Source organism: Panulirus ornatus, chromosome 5 (assembly GCF_036320965.1).
Source record: "Panulirus ornatus isolate Po-2019 chromosome 5, ASM3632096v1, whole genome shotgun sequence".
In the NCBI taxonomy this organism is placed as follows: Eukaryota; Metazoa; Arthropoda; class Malacostraca; order Decapoda; family Palinuridae; genus Panulirus; species Panulirus ornatus.
This window is the reverse complement of record NC_092228.1, coordinates 7,780,762-7,801,594: the sequence shown is the minus strand read 5'-3', so window position 1 is coordinate 7,801,594 and position 20,833 is coordinate 7,780,762. Positions and strand designations below refer to the sequence as shown.

The 20,833-nt window shown below is 43.5% G+C and overlaps 3 protein-coding genes across 4 annotated transcripts in view; 1 reads left to right on the top strand and 2 right to left on the bottom strand.

Moving 5' to 3' along the window:
- Positions 1–3,046: 3,046 nt before the first annotated feature.
- LOC139747944 (uncharacterized) lies at positions 3,047–8,422 on the bottom strand. Of its 2 annotated transcripts, none has more exons than XM_071660442.1 (6): positions 8,398–8,422; positions 7,881–8,098; positions 7,364–7,501; positions 6,622–6,867; positions 5,240–5,811; positions 3,047–3,393 (listed from the first exon to the last, which is right to left on the bottom strand). In XM_071660442.1, the coding sequence occupies exons 2-6, from the start codon at positions 7,914–7,916 to the stop codon at positions 3,279–3,281; spliced, it is 1,107 nt and encodes a 368-aa protein (XP_071516543.1). In that variant the 5' UTR covers positions 7,917–8,098; positions 8,398–8,422; the 3' UTR covers positions 3,047–3,278. The 2 variants fall into 2 exon arrangements, with proteins under 2 accessions (XP_071516543.1, XP_071516549.1); XM_071660448.1 differs by having other exon boundaries at positions 7,881–7,995; positions 8,398–8,416.
- Positions 8,423–11,137: 2,715 nt separating this feature from the next.
- LOC139746708 (uncharacterized) lies at positions 11,138–17,520 on the bottom strand. The gene is made up of 6 exons (XM_071658185.1): positions 17,395–17,520; positions 16,645–16,799; positions 15,929–16,066; positions 15,037–15,270; positions 12,060–12,634; positions 11,138–11,469 (listed from the first exon to the last, which is right to left on the bottom strand). Exons 2-6 carry the CDS (start codon positions 16,678–16,680, stop codon positions 11,355–11,357), a joined length of 1,098 nt encoding a protein of 365 aa, XP_071514286.1. The 5' UTR covers positions 16,681–16,799; positions 17,395–17,520; the 3' UTR covers positions 11,138–11,354.
- A 2,695-nt stretch (positions 17,521–20,215) lies between these two features.
- The window catches only part of LOC139747937 (uncharacterized), a 21,377-nt gene continuing 20,759 nt past the window's right edge, over positions 20,216–20,833 (top strand). Inside the window, exons 1-2 of the mRNA XM_071660430.1 lie at positions 20,216–20,330; positions 20,541–20,694. Of these exons, the coding sequence (XP_071516531.1) occupies positions 20,659–20,694 (36 nt within the window). The 5' untranslated portion in view covers positions 20,216–20,330; positions 20,541–20,658. The remainder of the gene's footprint in view (positions 20,331–20,540; positions 20,695–20,833) is intronic.

Here is a 20,833-nt window from a genome sequence, read left to right as displayed (position 1 = left end):
TGGTAACAGCAGTTTGGGCTGTAAAGTAGATCACACAAGTGGACAGATGTTCTGACTTAGTTAGGCGTAGACATATTTTGGATTAGGGGATGCTAGTGACCATGGCTGTTGATTTTTTCTTGCACTTGTTTGCTGTTTTCTGCAGTAGTGAGGTATTGCTGGCAACAGACAAGGAAAGGCTGCATATGATCTCATCCATCCTTTATCTTCCATGTGCAGTACATTGAAATCACAGCCCACTGTCAACAACCACACCCTGCAAACCTTTCCATAGCTTTCTGGGCTTCTTATGCTCTGTCCTGTGCACACCTTTCACCCTCCTTTATGTTCAGGCCCTGAGCTCATGGCTGTTGATGTGGCAAGTTATTTGTATACAGTACAGAATTGCGTCCCTGACATTATTAATGTGGCATCAGAAACGGTTCATTTGCACATCATTATATCTGTGCTGTATAATGCAGGGAAACCAGAGCTTACCATTCACAGCCAAGCACCAAAGACTATGTTACTGTTTACCTTGACCATTACATACTTCTTATCTCTGCCCATTGACAGCATTGTATACCACTTCGACTTCATTGATTCTGTCCCATGCTTAAGTCTCACCCTTTTGAATGCCTCAAAGCTTCTTCCACTCCAGCCTTCCAAGTGGATAATGTTTAATAATCACTTTCTCAGTAGGATGCCAGAGGAATTATTTTTCAATGTGTGTAGTGGAATTGATTTGTATGTTGAGTTTTAAATGTTAAAAGTGATGGACTGACTTTAGTGTGCAGAGTGAAAAAGTAAGAAACTTTTATGTTTGCAAGAAAGTCCATTTCATTCAAATGCATAAGATATAAATAGAATAATTTTTTCATATTTTTACCATTTCTTGCATTAGTATGCTAGTGCCAGGAACAGATGAAGAGTGGCCTGATATGCTCACATCTACTATAGCTGTTATGCTGTTATCCAAGCACCACAGATGTCTCCATGGAATCCCCTTACCAATTTATATGCCACAGTTTATCCCAGAGACAGCACATCCCCCCCTGTTTCCATCACTCAAATTCTCTATGTCCCATGCACACCTCATGCCCTTTTGCACGTTGAGGCCCCAGTAACTGAAAGCATCTCTTACTCCCTCCTTCCATCTTGTCTTCAGTCTTCTCCTCCTCCTGTGCCTCCACTTCTGGTACGTATATCCTGTTAGCCTGTTCTGCTTCAACCATCCTCTCCATATGTCCACACCATTTCATTACACCCTGCATAGCTCTCTCAAACATATGCTGTATACAACCACATTTCTCTCTTGCCTTTCATTCCATTCTCGATCAACCCTCCTCATATATTGTCCTCAAGTGTTTCATTTCTAACACACCCACACTCTTCTGTACTTGTACGTTTTGAGCCAATGACTTGCATTTGCATGGCACCATCAGGACTGTTATACCATCAAGCGTACCCATCTTTGTCCTTGCAGACATTGACCTCCCTTTCATACATTCTTCAGTGCAACCAGTATGTTTACTCTCCTCCTTCACTGTATTGTTCACTTCAGCTCCTATAGTTTCATCTGCTGCCATGTCTGCTTCCATTTATGTAAAACAGTTTTGCGAGGTCTCAAACCAACCTGTCTTTCTCCTTCGCACTTAAGGTGAAGTTTCATTAGGACCATGAGTGTTGAATAGGTTAAAACCTTTAGTATTTTTGTATTTTTTTTTCATAGGTACCCCTCACCATTCCTTGTCATGGGTTTTTGGGCAGTAGTATGTATCACTTTGAAAAGGATTTTGAGCTTGTCATTCAGTTCCTCACATCCGTACTTTATCCTCAACAGCTCTTCACTCTTGAATCTGTTAACCTGGTTAGTCGCTCTTTAACTGACATTACAGTTTGGACGTTTCTCCTTTCTTATTCTCTTTTTTTTTTCTTACAAATGCTAGCTGGAGTGCACATACCTTTATCTTTTGACACAGCATATCTCAAAGCTTCGTTGCTTTTTGACATCTTTTATTAAACCACTCCTCTGTTTTCACTTTCCTTTTAATGTGAGGCTACAGGTATCTAAGTTCCTGTTCCTTCACCATAAATTTCACAGGACCTTTCACCACGCTCCCCTGGTTCCTGGCTACGTAATTTCATTTCCCAATAATGTTGCCATAGAATTCTTGAATATGTGTTGTTTCCCTGATTATATCTTTAAATCTCGCCTCATGTCAGGTAATTTTACAACCTCATTTACCATATAATCAAATTTCAGCTTTATATGATCACGTTTTCCAATTGTATCAAATATGATATTCTCATTATCCATGCTGGTGGGCATCAGTTATCCAAGAATAATGTGCAAGGTTTATTAGAAACCTCGGTAGAGATTTACTTTTGCTCAAGGAATTCATATCAAAAGTACTCGAAAGGTAACAATAAATATGTAACAGACATTGTTACACCATCTTGTACAGTTACTTTAGTACAAAACCAGGAAAGCGGTTGTTTGGTTGTACTTGTATTTACATAGAATTGACATACTACCACTTTGATTTTATATTTTTGTAGATTTTATGTTTGTATACCAATGGCCATTACTGTATTAATTGCTAACTTTTGAAAAGGAGTAATCTCCTCGAGGAACTTTTTTATTTGAAAGTTGATGATATCACTGTTCCTGATTGTTGCACACCCTTGAGTTGCAGAGGCCCATTAAAGGGGTGCCTGGTGTTAAACGAATAAGTAGGTAATTATGTTGATGTCAGAGAATGTAAATTATGGAGTACATTCGTGGAGAATGATTTGTAAACATGGAAGGTGGCTTTTTTATATAAAATATTTTTTGTATTTTTTGGTGATGGTAAAGAGTTCCCAAAGTTGCAATCGTTTGCAAGTATAACACCGTAGAGAGAAACATCTTGTAGATAATGTTTTTTTGTGAAGATTGATATATTGTGAAGTTCTATTTATGTTGCTTGAAGTCGGGGAAACTACTGAAAAACCTTTCAGATAAGTTCGAAACATACTTTAGGCGTCAAGATAAAGCAAGCTAATAGGAAAATAAGAGGCAATATTTTTGTTTGCTTTAACTTTTATGCAGCATAGATATTGGTCACAAAATCACCCATACAAGTGGAAACTAAGAATTCTGATGTTTTGACAATCAACGGAGTGGACTTTGTCACAATGGAAACTACCTTTTCCCTGTTACAGTAGCTATGCCCCAGGCACATCAAACGTCATAATCAGCTGTTTCTCTAGTCAGAGAAAGCAGCCAATCATGATGACAGCGGCAAAAAAAAGTTTTAGGCACACTGAGGGTAGTTGGCAGGCAAGTCACAAGTGTTGGTGCCCGGATTGAAGACCAGTTGGCCCGCGCAGGTTAGATAGTACAACTTCCCGTTAAGGCAGTAGTAGTACCTAAGGAGAAGGAAAAGCTTGCTACGTTAATAAAAAAAAGAATTAATGAGCAAATGGAACTCAGTAAAGTCTCGTTGCTATTATAAGAAGGCTATACCATTCCAGACATGATATAACCATATGTGTTTTATCACAATTTCTTTATCATGGCACCTGAAAATTTGATGTCTGGAAATTATGGAAATTAACGTTGGTAATGTATGTGTGTATGTGTGTCAAATTCACTGGTAGCTATTTAGAAGTGTGTTCATATGAGGCTCGTATGTATATATGTATGTATATTTCTTCAATGGTTTACTCGACTCTTGCGATTAGTATTTACAGCATTTTATATTTAATTCCTTGTTAATTTTTCCCTCATCCTAGCTGCGTAGTGGATTTGAAATCCATCCGATAAATTGTGAGGTCACAATACCCTCTGATTGGTCGTGATCCCATCGTTTATGTGAGAGATGGAGAGTTGTGATTGGCTGCTTATGTAAACATTAGACAGCCATCTTAGGTGGATGATGAAAGGTCATTGGCCAGTTGTTCGAAGAGGCGTGGCCTCCAGGCAGTGTCCCGCGAGTTTTGCAAGTGAAAGGTGTCATTCTGTGGTTAGTGATGGAAAAATGCTCCAGAAACGCATTAATGACTAATTATTCAAATTATATGTGCAAATAAGCTAAATGTAAGTAATAGCTATAAAAATTTGTATGTTTATAGAAAGGAGTTAGTGTATGGATGGTCAGTTACGAGGAACTTAATGAAGTCTACGGCCGTGGCAGTGTGCCAGGTATTTTATTTACTTATAATTACCCCATGACTTGTGTTTGGGAAAGAGTCCTGGTGTTGCCCAGGTACTTCGTTAAAGCTCCTGCAGCTCAAGGCTTCGCTCCTTTCAGTTGCAGGGGGTGAAATGAGTCCTTTTGGAGTGAGAAGGTCTTTGAGAAGACTATTTTTCCAGTGATACTGGCTGGCGGTGTAACATCATGCAGGCAGAGCCCGGTAACGCCATTGTGCCAGTATGCAGCAGCAGCAGTAAATATTATTCAAAATCAACTTTTTAAGGTGTAGAAAGAGGTTTATTGGAACACGTTTTACGGATAGTTTGATTAAATACATTTAATTTTTTTATGACATTCTGCGCCAGAATTGTATAAAATGAAATTTTGTTGGTTTTGGGAATTGTATGAAAGGAAAATGTATTAGTTTTGGGTTTCCTGTCGGAGTACAAATGCTATTTTGATTAAAGTAATAGTGAATTCAGTATGGATAGGAACATCACAAGAATGAATGATGAAATATACCGATAGTGTATGTGAAATATATTTTTGAAGCAAAATAGGAATTATTCTCAGAAAACGATGTTACTAAACGGTTTTAAACTTGATACTACGCACAAAAGACTACACATATCAAGAGGTACTAGGACATCAAAGTCCGTTTTAGACAAAATGGCCAGGACTTTAATACGTAATCGAAAACCAAGGAACTAATTTGCTATTACTTCATCGTATATATATGGTATATTGTAAATTAGCGTATTTCTGTAGGAATGGAACCCTTAACCATCTAAGCAGTGGAAGCTATGAAGAGTCATTAAAATGACAAGAGTTAAGTATTAGATTATATTTTGGATACCTAAGGTGAAAATGGAAATGCCAGTTGCCACTGGTATAGACTGAAAGTAGATATGAATGTAAGTATTTTGAAGAAGAAAGGTTTTATAAAAAATACTTCAGGGGGAAATAATACTTTGGTAACTAGTAAAGATGTGAATATAGTCGTTAGGCCACAAGTGAGTAGATGTAAAACTGTATAAAGAGGACAATAAAATGATAAGGACCAGAGTCGTTCCACTTACCTCTTACAGTCTCCAGGTACTGGGTATGCCCCAGTGCTGCTGCTGCAATCGGGTATCCCGGCACTGGTGGTTGAGGAGGCTGTACTGTCTGTGTGGATTGTGCTGCTGTTTGAGTGTGTGACGCTACCAGTTAGGAGTGTGGCAGTGTTGGTTGATGTTGCGGTGTCTGTTGGGGATGTGGTGGTGGCGGGGGGAAGACAAGAACGCGTGACCTCAGTGGCGCAGGGGTTGAGGGTTGGGCATTTCACATTCCCTTTGTCGGGCTCGCAGATCATGGTTTCGCTGTTGAACACCTGACCTTCACCGGGGCAGCAGATGGGGCCGCTGATTACTTCACCCGCACCACTGCATATATGGAAGGCATTGCACTCTACGGTATCCGCCACTGCAACCTGGCCAGCAGTACATGTAATTTCGGCAGGGTCGATGCTGTCAACACACGTCCCGGTATCAGGATTAAAGACCTTTTCCCCGTCACAGTCGGTTACAGACGAGGCCATGAAGCCTCCAGAACCATCGGGTGAGCAGCCGTAGTATCCACCGCAGCTTGGCAGCACCGGGAAGATGCCAGACTGTTGGCGAAAGCTATAGTTAGCAACGTAGATCCTCAACATTATTCTTGTATACACGTGCGCATTTGTTATGTAGAGTATAACAAGAGAACAGTACACATTACAAATGTGTACTGGGAGATGAGTGGTAATACAGCATGAGTGGTAGAGACGCATGTATGATAGCTAAGCTTGGTGGGTGAAGCATGTTTGATAATAGGACACTGTGGTGGTGGAGCATTTGTGGTAATAGAACATGAGTGGTGTGTGGTTGTGGAATGATACAGGTGGTGAAGAATGTGTGGTAGCAGGACATAGCGGTAGTGAAGCATGAGGGGAAATGGAGCATGCATTTTAACATGGCGATGAAGTATTTCTGATGGAACGTACATGAAAGACATGTGGTTGTGGACCATGACAGATGATGACATATGTGGTAGTGGGGTATGTTTGGTTGTGAAACACGTTCGGTAGTGGAATTCAGAAAAAAAAAGTGTCAGTAGAATGTGTGGTACCGTGGCATGTGTTTGGTGTTTTGTGTGTTAGTAAATGATAATGGTAGTGTCACTCTGTTGCTGGCAGTTTGTATATCTCAGTGATAGTGAATGTATGAATAGACCACAATCTTAGGCATACATAAATCAATCTCCGTAAATACGGGAAGATACATATAATGAGGAATACATAGCCAAGAATCTTATCATACTAAAGCTATAAGTGTTTGTTATTCGAGATAAAGCCCATACAGAAAGCCAGGATAGTTAGAGAAATACATTTGAGGATACATGCCAGTTATCCAGGTGGCGAGGTACACGATAACAACACACTTGCCTCAGTACACTCCAGGGGCTGCTGGGTGGTGGGGGTTGGTCCGGCAACACACGGAGGGTTATCTATGTCAAAGGCCTGACCCTCGGGACATAACCCTGGCACCTGGAGCGATGCCGACAGACATATGAGGAACTTCTGGTCGTCGTGGGGGTCCTCCACATACGATGGGTAGTCTGTACCGCACTTGCAATCCGTCAGGGAGGTGTCCGCACTGTCACGACAGATGTTAGGATCACCGCCACACAGCTTCACCGCCATGTTGGAACGCCACCAAGCAGAGGTCACCGTGGTAGAACAAAGGGGAATGTACAGATAAACAAAACAATACGATTCATATTTTCATGTGTGTCTTCCTAGTTCCTTATCCCTAGATTTGGTCACTGGATACTGGAACACTAATAAAACCCACATCACTCCTGGAACGCTACCAACAATCCATGTGGTCCCTATAATGCTACCATCGTTTTCCACCTTTGACTGAAGTATCGGTAACCATTTCCCTGAATGATGGATTGTAAGGGGCAGGCCACTTAACGTATGGAAAACTAGTAGCTGCCCATGCTTTCCGGTATACACATAACCACCCACCTGGTTACTAGTATACCAGAAGCCGTTCATCTGGTCCTTAGATATACCAGAAACCGTCCACCTGGTCCCTGGAACACCAGAAAACGCGCATGTCCCTAGAACACCAAAAAAGAACCCCGTTGACTTGGTGCCTGTAACACCGTTGGCCACCTACCTGGCCTGTAGAACAGGGAAGTTCCATGGCAACTTTGCCTCCTGAACAGTAGACAAGGGAAGAACAGCTGGAACAGGTGAATCCATCATCAGCTGGGCAGTTGAAAATGCCGGTCACTAACCTCCCTGTTGCCACGACCTGCAGCGAGACAATCTATCAAAGGAGATAAAGTTTTAAGCTGAGATTTTGCCAGAAAGATATATAGGTGTGGTAAGCGAACGAGACATTAGTAATACAGCTATTACTGTATTAATACCACAGTTGGCAAGAAATCTTTGCTTGTTCTCCCTAGCACCAGTGTAAAGAAAGGATATACTAGAATTCTTGAACCCAGCATAATGTGATCACCTACAAAAACTGCACAAAGGCAGTGTGACAACCCAGCTGACACTGTAAAGCAGTACTGTGACTGTGTCGCCCCAAAAGGAATATGAGGCTTCATCAAGGACCGCATGAGGAGCTACGAGGAGATTGTGAGGATCTGCACATGTGTTGAGAGCGACTGAGAGGAACATACGGTGAGGAATGTCGACAGGAGACTGAGACAAGCCATGGTGATGGTAGGCTACTATTCTGATCCACTGCAGGTGCCTACTGAGGTTTCTCACTTCTGTGGTGTTTGGAGACGATGTCTGAAAGTGTAGACTTCGGTTTAGTTCGGGCACATCCGCTTAGGGACGTTCGAATTTTGAAGAGGACACACACAAGATTTAAGATCTAGAATTGCGCCATAATCTGTAAAGTGTAAACAACTTTAGGATGTAAACTCCGCATGTCATTGCTTCTGGTGTGTCGTCAAACGTTTCACTGAATGCTTTTTAAATATGATACAGGTACATGGTATTAGAAACAGTTCTAAACGTCTGTGCCATCATCATACAAGCCTGATGAACACATTATGAGAAAGAGCTTTGTTATAAAAAAAGTAAAAAATAGTAACAGACATCTTAGTATTGTCTCCTGCCAAAAACGAAAGAAAAAAATATCAAGGCAGGAAGCACACGAGTCCAGACGCCAACTTGGGGACAGGTTACCTATAGAAGGTGTGGTGCTAGTGTGAGATGACCTGAACTCACGCTTTTATATATACCGGAGGCCAGGACCTACCTTCTGCCCTCCCCACTGCTGTACGTATGGCTTGGAGCATGACGTCATGTCACTTGAGTTTCTCGGAAAATTCTCCCCGGGCTTTTAGATGATACCTAAAAGGGATCTCGTATCTGTATTACATATATACAAAAAAATCAGTAGTATGTGTTTGAAACTGATATTTCTTAACTGGCCTTACATAAAGAAAAGAAACGATTTGCTTATAAGTTTTGTAGTTGACGTATCTTCATAGCCCAAGACTTTTAGACTTTCTGTTTCAAGCAAAGTAAACTACTCTGTACGTCGGCCAGTTGGAGAACATATTCATATTTTGACGTTTTATGAAAGAAACAAAATCAAATGAAAGGAGGCTCATCGGAGGACTTGAGGACTGTCTTCACACCTTGAAATCCAGCTTTTCAGATTTTTGAGGGTTCAGACTTCATTTTTATTGCCCCATACAACAGGTTTAATGATTTTTTGAGAACTACTATACATCCATGCAACTTCCGATTCGTAGAATTCTGCAGAGAGCAGGAAGAAATAAAGAAATGGTATAAATAATTTGAAAATACAGCAGGAACTATTTTCATATATATATATATATATATATATATATATATATATATATATATATATATATATATATATATATATATATATATACCACACGTGTTTATTTCCTAATACAGCTTGTGATTTTTTAGGTGTGAAATTCTTAAATCAGTAGCGAATACTTTTTACGCTGGTTTTCCATGACACGGTTGTCGAATGAGTCGTTCTCATTAATATATTTTCCTGCTGGTGGAGCTATGTTGATAACACAAGATACAGTTAACGAGTTGAATGTTTACACATCCTCCCCTTAATGAAAGACTAGTGGTTATTTCTTGTCTAGAGAGAGAGAGAGAGAGCACAGCTGTGGTAGAGTCAATACCACTTCCTTTGGCCCGAGAGACGTGTGTACGTGACCAATATTATTATTATTATCATATATCCAGGGATATGGTCTTCAGGCCTATTTGATGTAAAGTTCGTTAATGAGGGTCTTTCTAGGGTATTTCATTCAGGGTGGCAGCCAGTTGGGTGAGTCGGTGTGTTGACACACTGGTCCAAGACTTTACCTCACCAGTAGTTTATTTTCTGATTCCAGCCACGAGGGAATGGCACCACAGCGTACAGGCTTGTAATACGTATATTTACTGCCATTTACTTGGGCTGAAGTGCAGCTCCATGGCTTTCTCCCATTTCAACATTATAGACACCCTTACGTGTAGCTAAATCTAAGTGTAATATGTTCACGTTGCGAGTAGCTTTCTCAGTGAACTGTACTGTAGCGCTTAGATACCGGTAGGTTAAAATCTACGATCAAATCGTGTTCATTACATCTGCTCACTAATCATAAAGTCTAACGTTTGTCATTGGTGTCTGAGCCGGGGAGGCTAGAAAAATATTCTTACTGTTATCTTCTTTTTTTTTCTTCACAAAGCTTATCTTCAGTTTCCACCTTGGCAGATGGTCTGGTGTGAAAGGCATAGGAGACAACTCCCTTTTGGTATGTGGAGTGTTGGTGTGGAGCCAGGTATCACGCCGGCCCACACACCATAAACCACAACGGACAACACGACATATGTCAACGCATTACAAGGGGACACAGGATGTTTACAAGAAGGCCTCCCGGAGTATTGCTACGTCGTCAGGTAAGATTAGGTGGAGTCGGATCAGACCCAGAACACTGATTGTCACATGACACGACCAACCAACCAGCCAAGGCATTAACTTTGCTCCCATTACATGCAAGGTTTTATATTTTCCCCAAGATGGATTTTTCCCTGTAGCAAGCAACATGAAGCTGGAGCAGATGTCCTTTTGACTGTACAACCTAAGATTTTCGTATTCAAACTCTAGATTCTCTTAAAGTGATTTTGAGAGATGGATGTGAATGTTTACATTAGTCGTGGTCTTCCAATGTGTCGAAGTCCGAACCAAGATAGCAGGAGAAGACTCCTGCAGTATCTGCCAACTTTCCCAACGAAAGCATTCAGGATGAGCCATATATTATCTTCCTCAGATGTTTGGTTCTTGAAACAGCCTTTTATATCCGTTTTTTTTTTCTTTTTTTTTTCCTGGCACTCCCAGCATTCCAATCCTAGCCTTTAATTTGATAAAGGTTTCGTCAAAGTTCAGCCGTGTCTTAGTGCAAATGCATTTGACCCGACCTGTAAAGGTCAGTTCATGGGCCAGTGTAGTGAAGGTGCATTTGACTACGATCCGTAAGGGGTGGGTCAAATGCCAGTGGTATGGAGGATGTAGTGAAGATGAAGGTGCAGTGAAGATTCATTTGTAGAAAGTGAAGATGCATTTGGTTGTGTCTCCCTTCGTACTGAACATTGAAGATGAGCGACAGTGTGGAGGGAGACATATTACATTCACTTATAAACACAACTTTTTTTTTTGTTTTTCCTTCGATAGAGTATTCCAGCTCTTAGATAGTGTTCTTTGAGAGTGCTTGTAAAGGAACCCGGGATAACACGACGTGCAGCCATGAAAAGTAATACTAAGATAGTTTGTAATAAAGTTTTGAGATCTGTAATAAAGCTTTGAGGTCTGCTTTCACGTAGGGTGACATTGGCAGAAGAAGCGACCAAGTCATGTGATGGAAGGGACACACAGGGAAAAACATGGTGGAGACATTTTCATTTGCTTTAATACCAGTGCACGACAAACATCAGCCAGTCACAGAGTGGTGTACGTGTACTGCAGAGTGTGGCAAGCGCAGCTGTCCACCTCACCAGCTGCACTTGTCCACCTGGAGGGAGATACAGCAGGAAGTCGTCGTCGTCGTGACCACCAGCCGTCCATCAGCGGGCGGCCATCACGGCAGAGGGTGTCCAGGGAAGGTTCAGGCACACTCAGGGTAGTTGGAGGGCAGGTCACACGTTCTGTTGATGGGGTTGAAGACCAGCTTACCAGAGCAGGTCAGGGTGTACAGCTTCCCTTTGTAACAGTAGTAGTACCTGCAGGAAGAAGAATTGTCTTAAGATTCTGATTTTAGCTGATATTGCACCGGTGCTCTCATATACGCAGCGGATTTCTGAGCATTTAATTTACGTTTTTCCTTGAATTTCATTTTTCTTTTGTCAGACTTCTCTGCTAATTTGTTAAGATCTCTTTGAATTGTTTTTCAGTCTTGCCCATTTATTGTTATACTTCCTAGTCTTCTATCATCCGCAGATTTGGAGATTTGACTCACGAGACCCGATTCTAAGATCTGGGATGTCTGTAATGAAAAGAATGGTGGCCAAGGACCGACCCCTGTGGCACCCCACTGTTAGGTTCTAGATGAACTGTCTATATCCCAAGAAGAAATTATCAATGCCATTGTTGCTTTATCACATTAAACTGACCAACAGACCTTACTGTAGTCTTATAAGTAAATGGAAATTGTATGTAACGTTAATTCTGGGTCTTGCGTTGCTCCGAGGACTATGTTGAAGACTGTTTTTAGGTAATATGGAAAGGTCTTCCTGAGTAAAGTTGTCAGGCTGCAAGTGAGGAGGTGTCAAGATATTTGGTTCAAGAACGAGGAAATATAAGGACCACTTACCTCTTACACTCTCCAGGTATTGGATATGCTCCTGTGCCGCTGTTTCTGCAGTCAGGTATGCTGGCACTGGTGGTTGTGGTGCTGGAACTAGCCGTTGTAGTACTTCCAGTCGTTGTTGAGGTACTTCCAGATGTGGTTGTGGTACTTTCAGTTGTGGTTGTACTGTCGGTTGTGGGTGTGGTAGTGATGGAGGGAAGACAAAAGCGCTCTGCTTCACTACTGGGGCAGGGGTTGGGGGTTGGACATTTCACGGCCCCAGTGTCGGGTTCACATTTCAAGGTTTCTCCATTAAAGACATGACCTTCATTAGGACAGCAGAAGGGGCCACGGACAGGCTCACCCTCACCGTCACATATGTGGAAGGCGTTGCACTCGACGGTGTCCACCACTGCAACTTGTCCGGCGGTGCAAGTGACTGCGTCTGGTTCGATATGTTCAACACACTTCTGTTCCTCGGGGTCGAAGACCTGGTTCTCTCCACACTCGTAGACATCAGTAGGTGTGAGGGCCCCGGAGGCATCGGGTAAGCAGGCGTAGTATCCGCCACAGCCTGGCAGCACTGGGAAGATGCCTATCTGTTGGGACAATGTACCATTAGTCCACATGCACACATCCTCATCATCATGTAGTCACCACTGTTCACTTGGTGGTGTAGGTATACAAGAGATGTGTTGTATAGGTTGTATAGTCTATAGTTATGGTATGAACGGACACCAATCACGGGGAATCGGATCCCACATTAACTCTCAGTTGGAGTACAAGTGTTATTTGTCCTTCAAGTGTTGATCGACCTGAATTTTAAGCAAAATTACCAAAAGAATCAAGTGAATCATAGGAGGATATAGAGTTTCAGAGCCTGTTATCTGCTGAAGGGAAGTAGGAGACACCACTTAGTTCAGTCATGCAGTTGCCAACGTCTACACAACATCTGTAGGACGTGGTGGCCTGTAGGATACTGCCTGACTTGGCCAGAGGAGACAGACAAGTGACCAGCTCACAAGAGTAGACTCTAAACTTGTATCTGTAGGAGCGAGAAGCAACTTCTGGACGGAGAGAAATGGGATCAGGTTGAGTAGAGAGAGAAGGTAAGTTGTTGAGGTGAATTACGTCTGACTGAGCTATGCCAAGAAGGAAAATGAGAGACGAACAACACGGGATGTGTCAGTAGTGGGAGGCGAGTGTTCGACTTTTCTCTCCCATACTCCTGTCGGGTCCGCTCGATCTGTTTCTGGCCTCGTCACAGGCAGTTCTGCAAACTCTCAGATTTCTCGAGAATTTCACAGTAAAGCGATCGTAACTGTTGATTTCAACGCCTCTAAAACTCGCCATTTCTCTTTCTAACACCCGGTATGGATTTTGCGTATCCCTTGATTGCCCAAGTGTCCAGCATTTACCAAGTAGAGATACCTGGTGTTACCATAACGCGTGATTCATCTTACAGAACCAACGCTATTCTGATAACCAAAACTGAAAGAAAAAAAAGGTCTTGTTCAGGTGCTGAAGACGCTTCCCTTCTTACCAGTGAATCAGATTATGTGAAGGATTAATTTATCCCAGCCTGGAGTACCGCTCTAGCGAGGATCTGACTTTACGCGATCGCTGGACAGAGTCGAGACCAAAGCATCCCGGCATACTGTATTAGCATTGACACTCTGACCCAGCTACTGGGTCACTTTCCTTCCTTTCTATAGCTATCACCTCTGTTTCCGTTCCCAAGAAATGGCTGCTTGCATGTCACCCCTCCGCCGTGAACAGCTCTGCAAGCCATTTCGTCGCTTGATTACTACAATACTGAGTCACTGAGGGTTGGTCGTCGCTTGATTACTACAATACTGAGTCACTGAGGGTTGGTCGTCGCTTGATTACTATAATACTGAGTCACTGAGGGTTGGTCGTCGCTTGATTACTACAATACTGAGTCACTGAGGGTTGGTCGTCGCTTGATTACTATAATACTGAGTCACTGAGGGTTGGTCGTCGCTTGATTACTATAATACTGAGTCACTGAGGGTTGGTCGTCGCTTGATTACTATAATACTGAGTCACTGAGGGTTGGTCGTCGCTTGATTACTACAATACTGAGTCACTGAGGGTTGGTCGTCGCTTGATTACTATAATACTGAGTCACTGAGGGTTGGTCGTCGCTTGATTACTACAATACTGAGTCACTGAGGGTTGGTCGTCGCTTGATTACTATAATACTGAGTCACTGAGGGTTGGTCGTCGCTTGATTACTACAATACTGAGTCACTGAGGGTTGGTCGTCGCTTGATTACTATAATACTGAGTCACTGAGGGTTGGTCGTCGCTTGATTACTATAATACTGAGTCACTGAGGGTTGGTCGTCGCTTGATTACTACAATACTGAGTCACTGAGGGTTGGTCGTCGCTTGATTACTATAATACTGAGTCACTGAGGGTTGGTCGTCGCTTGATTACTACAATACTGAGTCACTGAGGGTTGGTCGTCGCTTGATTACTATAATACTGAGTCACTGAGGGTTGGTCGTCGCTTGATTACTACAATACTGAGTCACTGAGGGTTGGTCGTCGCTTGATTACTACAATACTGAGTCACTGAGGGTTGGTCGTCGCTTGATTACTATAATACTGAGGGTTACTCAGGGGTGGCAGGTCGTGATACCTCCTTCCTTACACCATTAATTTCCGGAACTCTTTACCTCTTCATGACTCCTAACAACTACGCTGTGGCCTTTTTCTAGCATGTAAATTATCCATCTTTTCTAAAGCTTTTAGATCGTCTTTCTCCCTTTCCCTTCATTCCCACTGATCATCTCTGTCATGTCCCCTTATTCTCTTTTACTGTATTCTCATTTCTATCCATAGTTCTTAATGTGTCTGGAGCCTAGCATTTGAAAGCTAGACGCAGGCATGCAAGGTCAAATTACCACAGGCATAGAAATGTAACTGTAAAATCTGTTAGTGACGTACACATAGCCAGGTATACACACTTACCTCAGGGCACTCTAGAGGCTGCTGGACAGAACAAGGAGGGTCGGCTTCATCGAAGACCTGACCGTCGGGACATGTCCCCGACACCTGGAGTGGACCTGGTAGACATATGAGGAACTTCTGGTCATCGTAGGGGTCTTCCTCGTACGATGGGTAGTCCATGAGACACCTACAGTCCTTCACTTTAGGGTCTAAAAGATGACTTGGGGTGCACTTTTGGGGCTCGCCGACACACAGCTTCGCCCACCATGTTGGAACACCAGGCAGAGCGTCACCGTGACATGGGAAGAGGAAAGACGCGGATGAATAAAGAAAACAATGCGAGATATATTTCCATGTGTGTTTTCATAGTTTGTGTCTCCAAATTTCGTCACTGGTGCACCCACCTTACTCCTAGAGCACCAGCAACCACACACACTGACTCCTAGAACACCATTAACCACCCACCTGACTCTTGGAACACCATCAAACACACAGCTGACTCCTGGAACACCTTCAAACACACACCTGACTCCTGGAACACCAGCTACCACACACCTGACTCCTAGAACACCAATAACCACCCACCTGACTCTTGGAACACCAGCAACCACACACCTGACTCCTAGAACACCAGTAACCACACACCTGACTCTCGGAACACCAGCAAACACACAGCTGACTCCTGGAACACCAGCTACCACACACCTGACTCTTGGAACACCAGCTACCACACACCTGACTCCTAGAACACCAGTAACCACCCACCTGACTCTCGGAACACCAGCAAACACAGCTGACTCCTGGAACACCAGCAGCCACACACCTGACTCCTGGAACTCCAGCAAGCACCCACTCTGGTGTGTCTGGAATATGAGGTGACTACGAAGTCTCTGGGACAAGATCAGTCACTTACCTGGTCACTCTCACATTGATGTTCCAGGAAAGGTTTGCCTTCTGAACAGTACGCGAGAGTAGTACAGCTGGAACAGGCAAATCCCTCATCAACTGGACACTTGAATGCTCCGTCCACCAATCTACCTGTTGCCACAACCTGCAGCAAGACACAAACGCTCTCAGGAGGAAGTAAATTTTGTAAAGTTAACAAGTAAGATATTGCCCGAGAGATGCATTAGTGTCTGGAGGAAGTACCTTTTAAAACAGGGCCTCGAGCAGTACATCTATCAGTGGTTTCGTGCTTCATTTACTAAAGTATTGCTTCTGCCACCAACGTCAAGGCGATTTAGGAACACAAGGACGGTGTTCGAACCCACCAGGAGATTGTGAGCGTCCACCACGAGAACACTTTATAATGATCACCAAGGCAGTGTGAGAACCCACCAGGCCTGTGAGGAATCACCAGGCGTGGGAGGATCACCAAGAATCTTGAGGTTTCGCAAGGCCTGTAAGGAGGACCCACCATAACCGTGTAAGGAGCCTCCAGGATAGTTAAGATAACCCACCAAAACATCGAGACGACAGTGCAAGATACTTAAGACTGAGAGAGTGGAAAAGCCCGCCAAAACAGCGTCGGGGAACCAGAGGAACTTACGGTAAGTAGCATCAACCTACGGTAAGTAGCATCAACCAACGGTAAGTAGCGTCAACCAACGGTAAGTAGCGTCAACTTACGGTAAGTAGCGTCAGTAGCCGAGGTGAGAAAGGCATAGTGCTAGGGTGTCTTGATGGCTTAACTTCCAGTGGCTCTAGATGGTCCTCTTCGAGCGTCTGCCTCCAGACGATGTACGGCTGGTGTCTCTGTGGTCCCCTTTCTGGTACCCCGATCTCTGCAGAGTAACTTGTGATGTTATTAAGACAACGACATTCCACTCAAGCCAGGTCTGCCTACCTGAGGAATGGCATAGTACTGGTGGAGAGGGTCCGAGAAAAGGCAAAAAGAATGTTACAAGTATTTTCTAGAATGTATTAGGAGGAGATGCAGAAAACCTTCGATCTATGTACTCTGGAAGAAAGACAAGGGGACACATGCATAGGAAGACAGAAAGCAGCAGGCTACGGGCTCCTTTCCAGGTATTTTTCATAGCAGATGAGATTCAAGAACACAAATGGAAACAAACAGATGACCTAAGGAGCGTTGCCTGTATTTTCTCTCTAAGCTGTGGCGGTGCCAATTGTTCGTAGAGTGACGATGCTGGTTAGAACGTGCCGTTCAGCCCTGCCCTGGCGTACGGCAGCGAGACGACATGCCCATCCAGCACCACGGGAACAGAAAGACTGCTCATCCCAGAAGCGTTTCTCAACACTTGAATGTGGGCTGAGTGGCTGGAGTCCCGCTGGGGATGGTAGTGTTTGGAGGGTAGTGGAAGAAGGTACGGATAGAGTGGGATAGATCCACATCCAGTGTCATGACACTGTACTAACCTGTGCCACAGGATGGTGGTGGAGTGTGTGATGGAGGCAGAACAAGTATCGCAGACAGGCACAGTGCTGGCTGACCAGGACTAGAGTACAGTCCTCACTCTGAAGGGCGTATTTATATGCAACCACAAGCTGCATCATGGCTGCCTCCGTCTATAATACACATTCTAAACATCGTAATAACCCTCACTTTTATTGCATTATTGGAGTTTACCTGGCTGTAAAACAGTAGATCAGCGTGGACGACTGAAGGACCCACTAACGATGATAATAATGAGATTGTAATCATATGTTTACACCATCACACAGACTCGTCTTTCTCGTTCTCTCCAGACCATCTGGTGCACGTCGGGTACGAGGCATCTGAATAGAATCATTAGATCACATTTGTCTTGTTGAAATAAACTTATCAAAATGTAGTTCATATACTTTCGTGTATGGCTTTGCGTGTACTTACTTTTTTTTTTCATAATGCGATTGGGGTAGGAGTTCTACACTCGTGGGACCCTATCTCTTGAACTTTCTCTACTGTCATGCAACTTTTTAAACTGGTTTATACCGTCCTTAGTCATAGTCTGATTACTTTGTTCCATTCATCAGCAATTTTGATACTATATAAAGTATTTGCTGACGTCCCTAACAAAGGTTTCTTGCCTTATGTTATGTCTTCTGGTTGTCTAGTCTCTGTATCTCTCGAAGAACTGTTCTCTCTCAACATCATCAAAATCTGGCACTGTAGCATCTTTTGCCTTCCTGTGGGCCTTCTCTCTTTGTCCTTCTTGCTTCTTTAAGTATTGGTGACCAGACTTATGAAGCACATTCTAGTTTTGGCTTAATGATGTTGGATGTGACTATCATATGGAATTTTTCCTTATCTCTGTATCAAAATGCAGCTCGTATATTTACCAGAAGACAGTTTGTCTTCTTACGGTCCTTCTACGGTGGCACTCTGGCGACAGGATGGGTACAATATCAACTCTTGTTCCTCTCACACACAGATTTCCTCTACTTATTTCCTGCTGGATAATGTTCGTAGTGAGGGCTTTTTCCACCGCGTCCCGTCCACATTACTATGCATGTACTCGGGTTTGAATTTCATCAGCCACGTATCTGAGCAACTCTGGAGTTTGTTGATGTAATCCTCCTCCTCTTTACTTCCCACTTGACTTTGACATTATCCGCCAATATATTCATGCATGAGTCCAACCGAACTAGCAAGTTATTTGCATAGATCAAGAAGAAAGGTGGTCCTAGGATCAAACCCTTTGGCACCCCACTGGTGACCCCCATCTTATTTTGAGAAGTCTTCTCTGACATTCGTCCTTTGTCCTTTTCCAGTGACGCAATTTTCCATCCATCGAAGGAGTTTTCCCACTTCCTACCTGAACATCCAGCTTCTTTACCAACCTCGTATGTGGTCCAGCCAAATGCTCCAAGGCAGTCGGGATGCATATGATCCACCCACCCTTCTCTTTTGTGAAACGGAGCTCGCTCTCTCTTAGAAGTATAAAAGGTGTTTATACGTTATTTCCTTTCGCTGAATCCATGTAGTCTTTCGCTTAAACAGCTCTTCCTATGCAGGTAATCGTCCAGTTGCTTCCTGGTTATCATTTCCAGTACTTGCACAGGCAGATTTTGGTATGTAGTTCATCTCAACTTCCCCGTCTCCTCCTTTACTCCCTTGGCACTTTACCTTCCTCTAGAGGGGTTTTCACCATCTCAGGCGCGACTTGTCAAGTGTATTTACACCCTTCATCAGCACACGTGGAGAATCTTCATGAGGAGCGTGGGTCTTATATGAATACAAACCCTTTGGTAGTTCGTTTATGCCTTTTCTAGATATTTCACACGTTGCCAAGAGCATCTCACTAGTGTCTCCCATTGTGAAAATACACAAGACTTTACCAATCAGCTGGCTACATGTAAGCATTTCTTCTGGTTGCGTGTGACCTTCAACCTTTAGGTCACACCATCCGCTGTGACTTGACCTAACCAAAGGGGAAGGTGGACTTGTCTCTTGCTTTCGTGTTAGTTTCACCATATCTGTAACGTTTTCACAAGCTATCCTTTTGAAGGAAAACTGCCCGTCTGCTGGAGTGACACTGTGTTTGGTCACCACACCTAAAAGAGGCCCAAAGAACTAATAGAGAAGGTCCAGAGGAGCTGAGTTACAGTGAGGGGTTGAAGGCCAACACTTTGTCCAGTATGGAATATGGAACATTTAGGGGTGACTTGATGAGAACCATTAAGAGTCTAATGCCGTCAACAGTGAAAAGTTCTTCGAAATACAGAAACAGGGAAACCAGAGGAGATGGAATGAAGCAAGAAGCGTTTTTTTGAAAAGATATTAAAGAAGTATTTTTAAGGAATGAGAATAAAGGATGGATGGAATAATAGGAAGAATTGATCTGTGACTGCAAACGGCATACACCAGTTTGAATAATGTTGTTCTCTGGTAAAGTTCGAGAGATGGGGGTCCTACGAGTGTAGAACTCCCTCGCAATTACACGCATAGCTATACACAGAATATATTTTAGATCTTGATAAGTGTTTTCAAGAGGATAGATGTGATCTGATGACTTTATTCAGCTGCCTCGTATCCAGAGTCCAGCGGATGGCCTGGGGAATGCGTGAAAGAGGTATATTTGCCATGGTGTAAACATGGGTCTTAAAGTTTATTATCATCATCGTTAGCGAACGATTCAGTTGTCCACCCTCATCAATTGCTTTACTGCCAGGTAAACTCCATAATGCAATAAAACCGTGGGATATGACGATATGTTTCGTAGGCGGAGGCAGCCATGATGTAGCTAATAGCTGTATATAAATACGCCCTTCAGACTGAGGCCTATACTCTAGTCCTGGTCAGCCAGCACTGTGCCTGTTTGCGACACTTGTTCTGCCTCCATCACACACTCCACCACCCTCCTGTGGCACGGGTTAGTACTGTGTCATGACACTGGATGTGGGTCTATCCCACTCTATCCGTACCGTCTTCCACTATCCTCCATACATTACCATCCCCAGCAGGACTCCAGCCTCTCACCTGGTCCACATCCCAAGTCTTGAGAAATACTTGAGGGAAGCGCAGTCTTTCTGTTCCCGTGGTTGGCACGTCTCACCTAATAACATCACAAGTTACTCTACAGAGATCGGGGTACCAGAAGGGGACCACAGAGACACCAGCCGTGCATCGCCTGGAGGCAGACGCCCGATGAGGATCATCTAGAGCCACTGGAAGTCAGCCATCAGGACACCCCCAGCACCATGCCTTCCTCACGTCAGCTACTGACGTTACTTACCGTAAGTTGATGCTACTTACCGTAAGGTCCTCTGCTTACCCGACGTTGTTTTGGCGGGCTTCTCCACTCTCTTAGATTTCAAGTATCTTGCATTGTCCTCTCGTTGTTTTGGTGGGTTATCTTAACTATCCTGGAGGCCC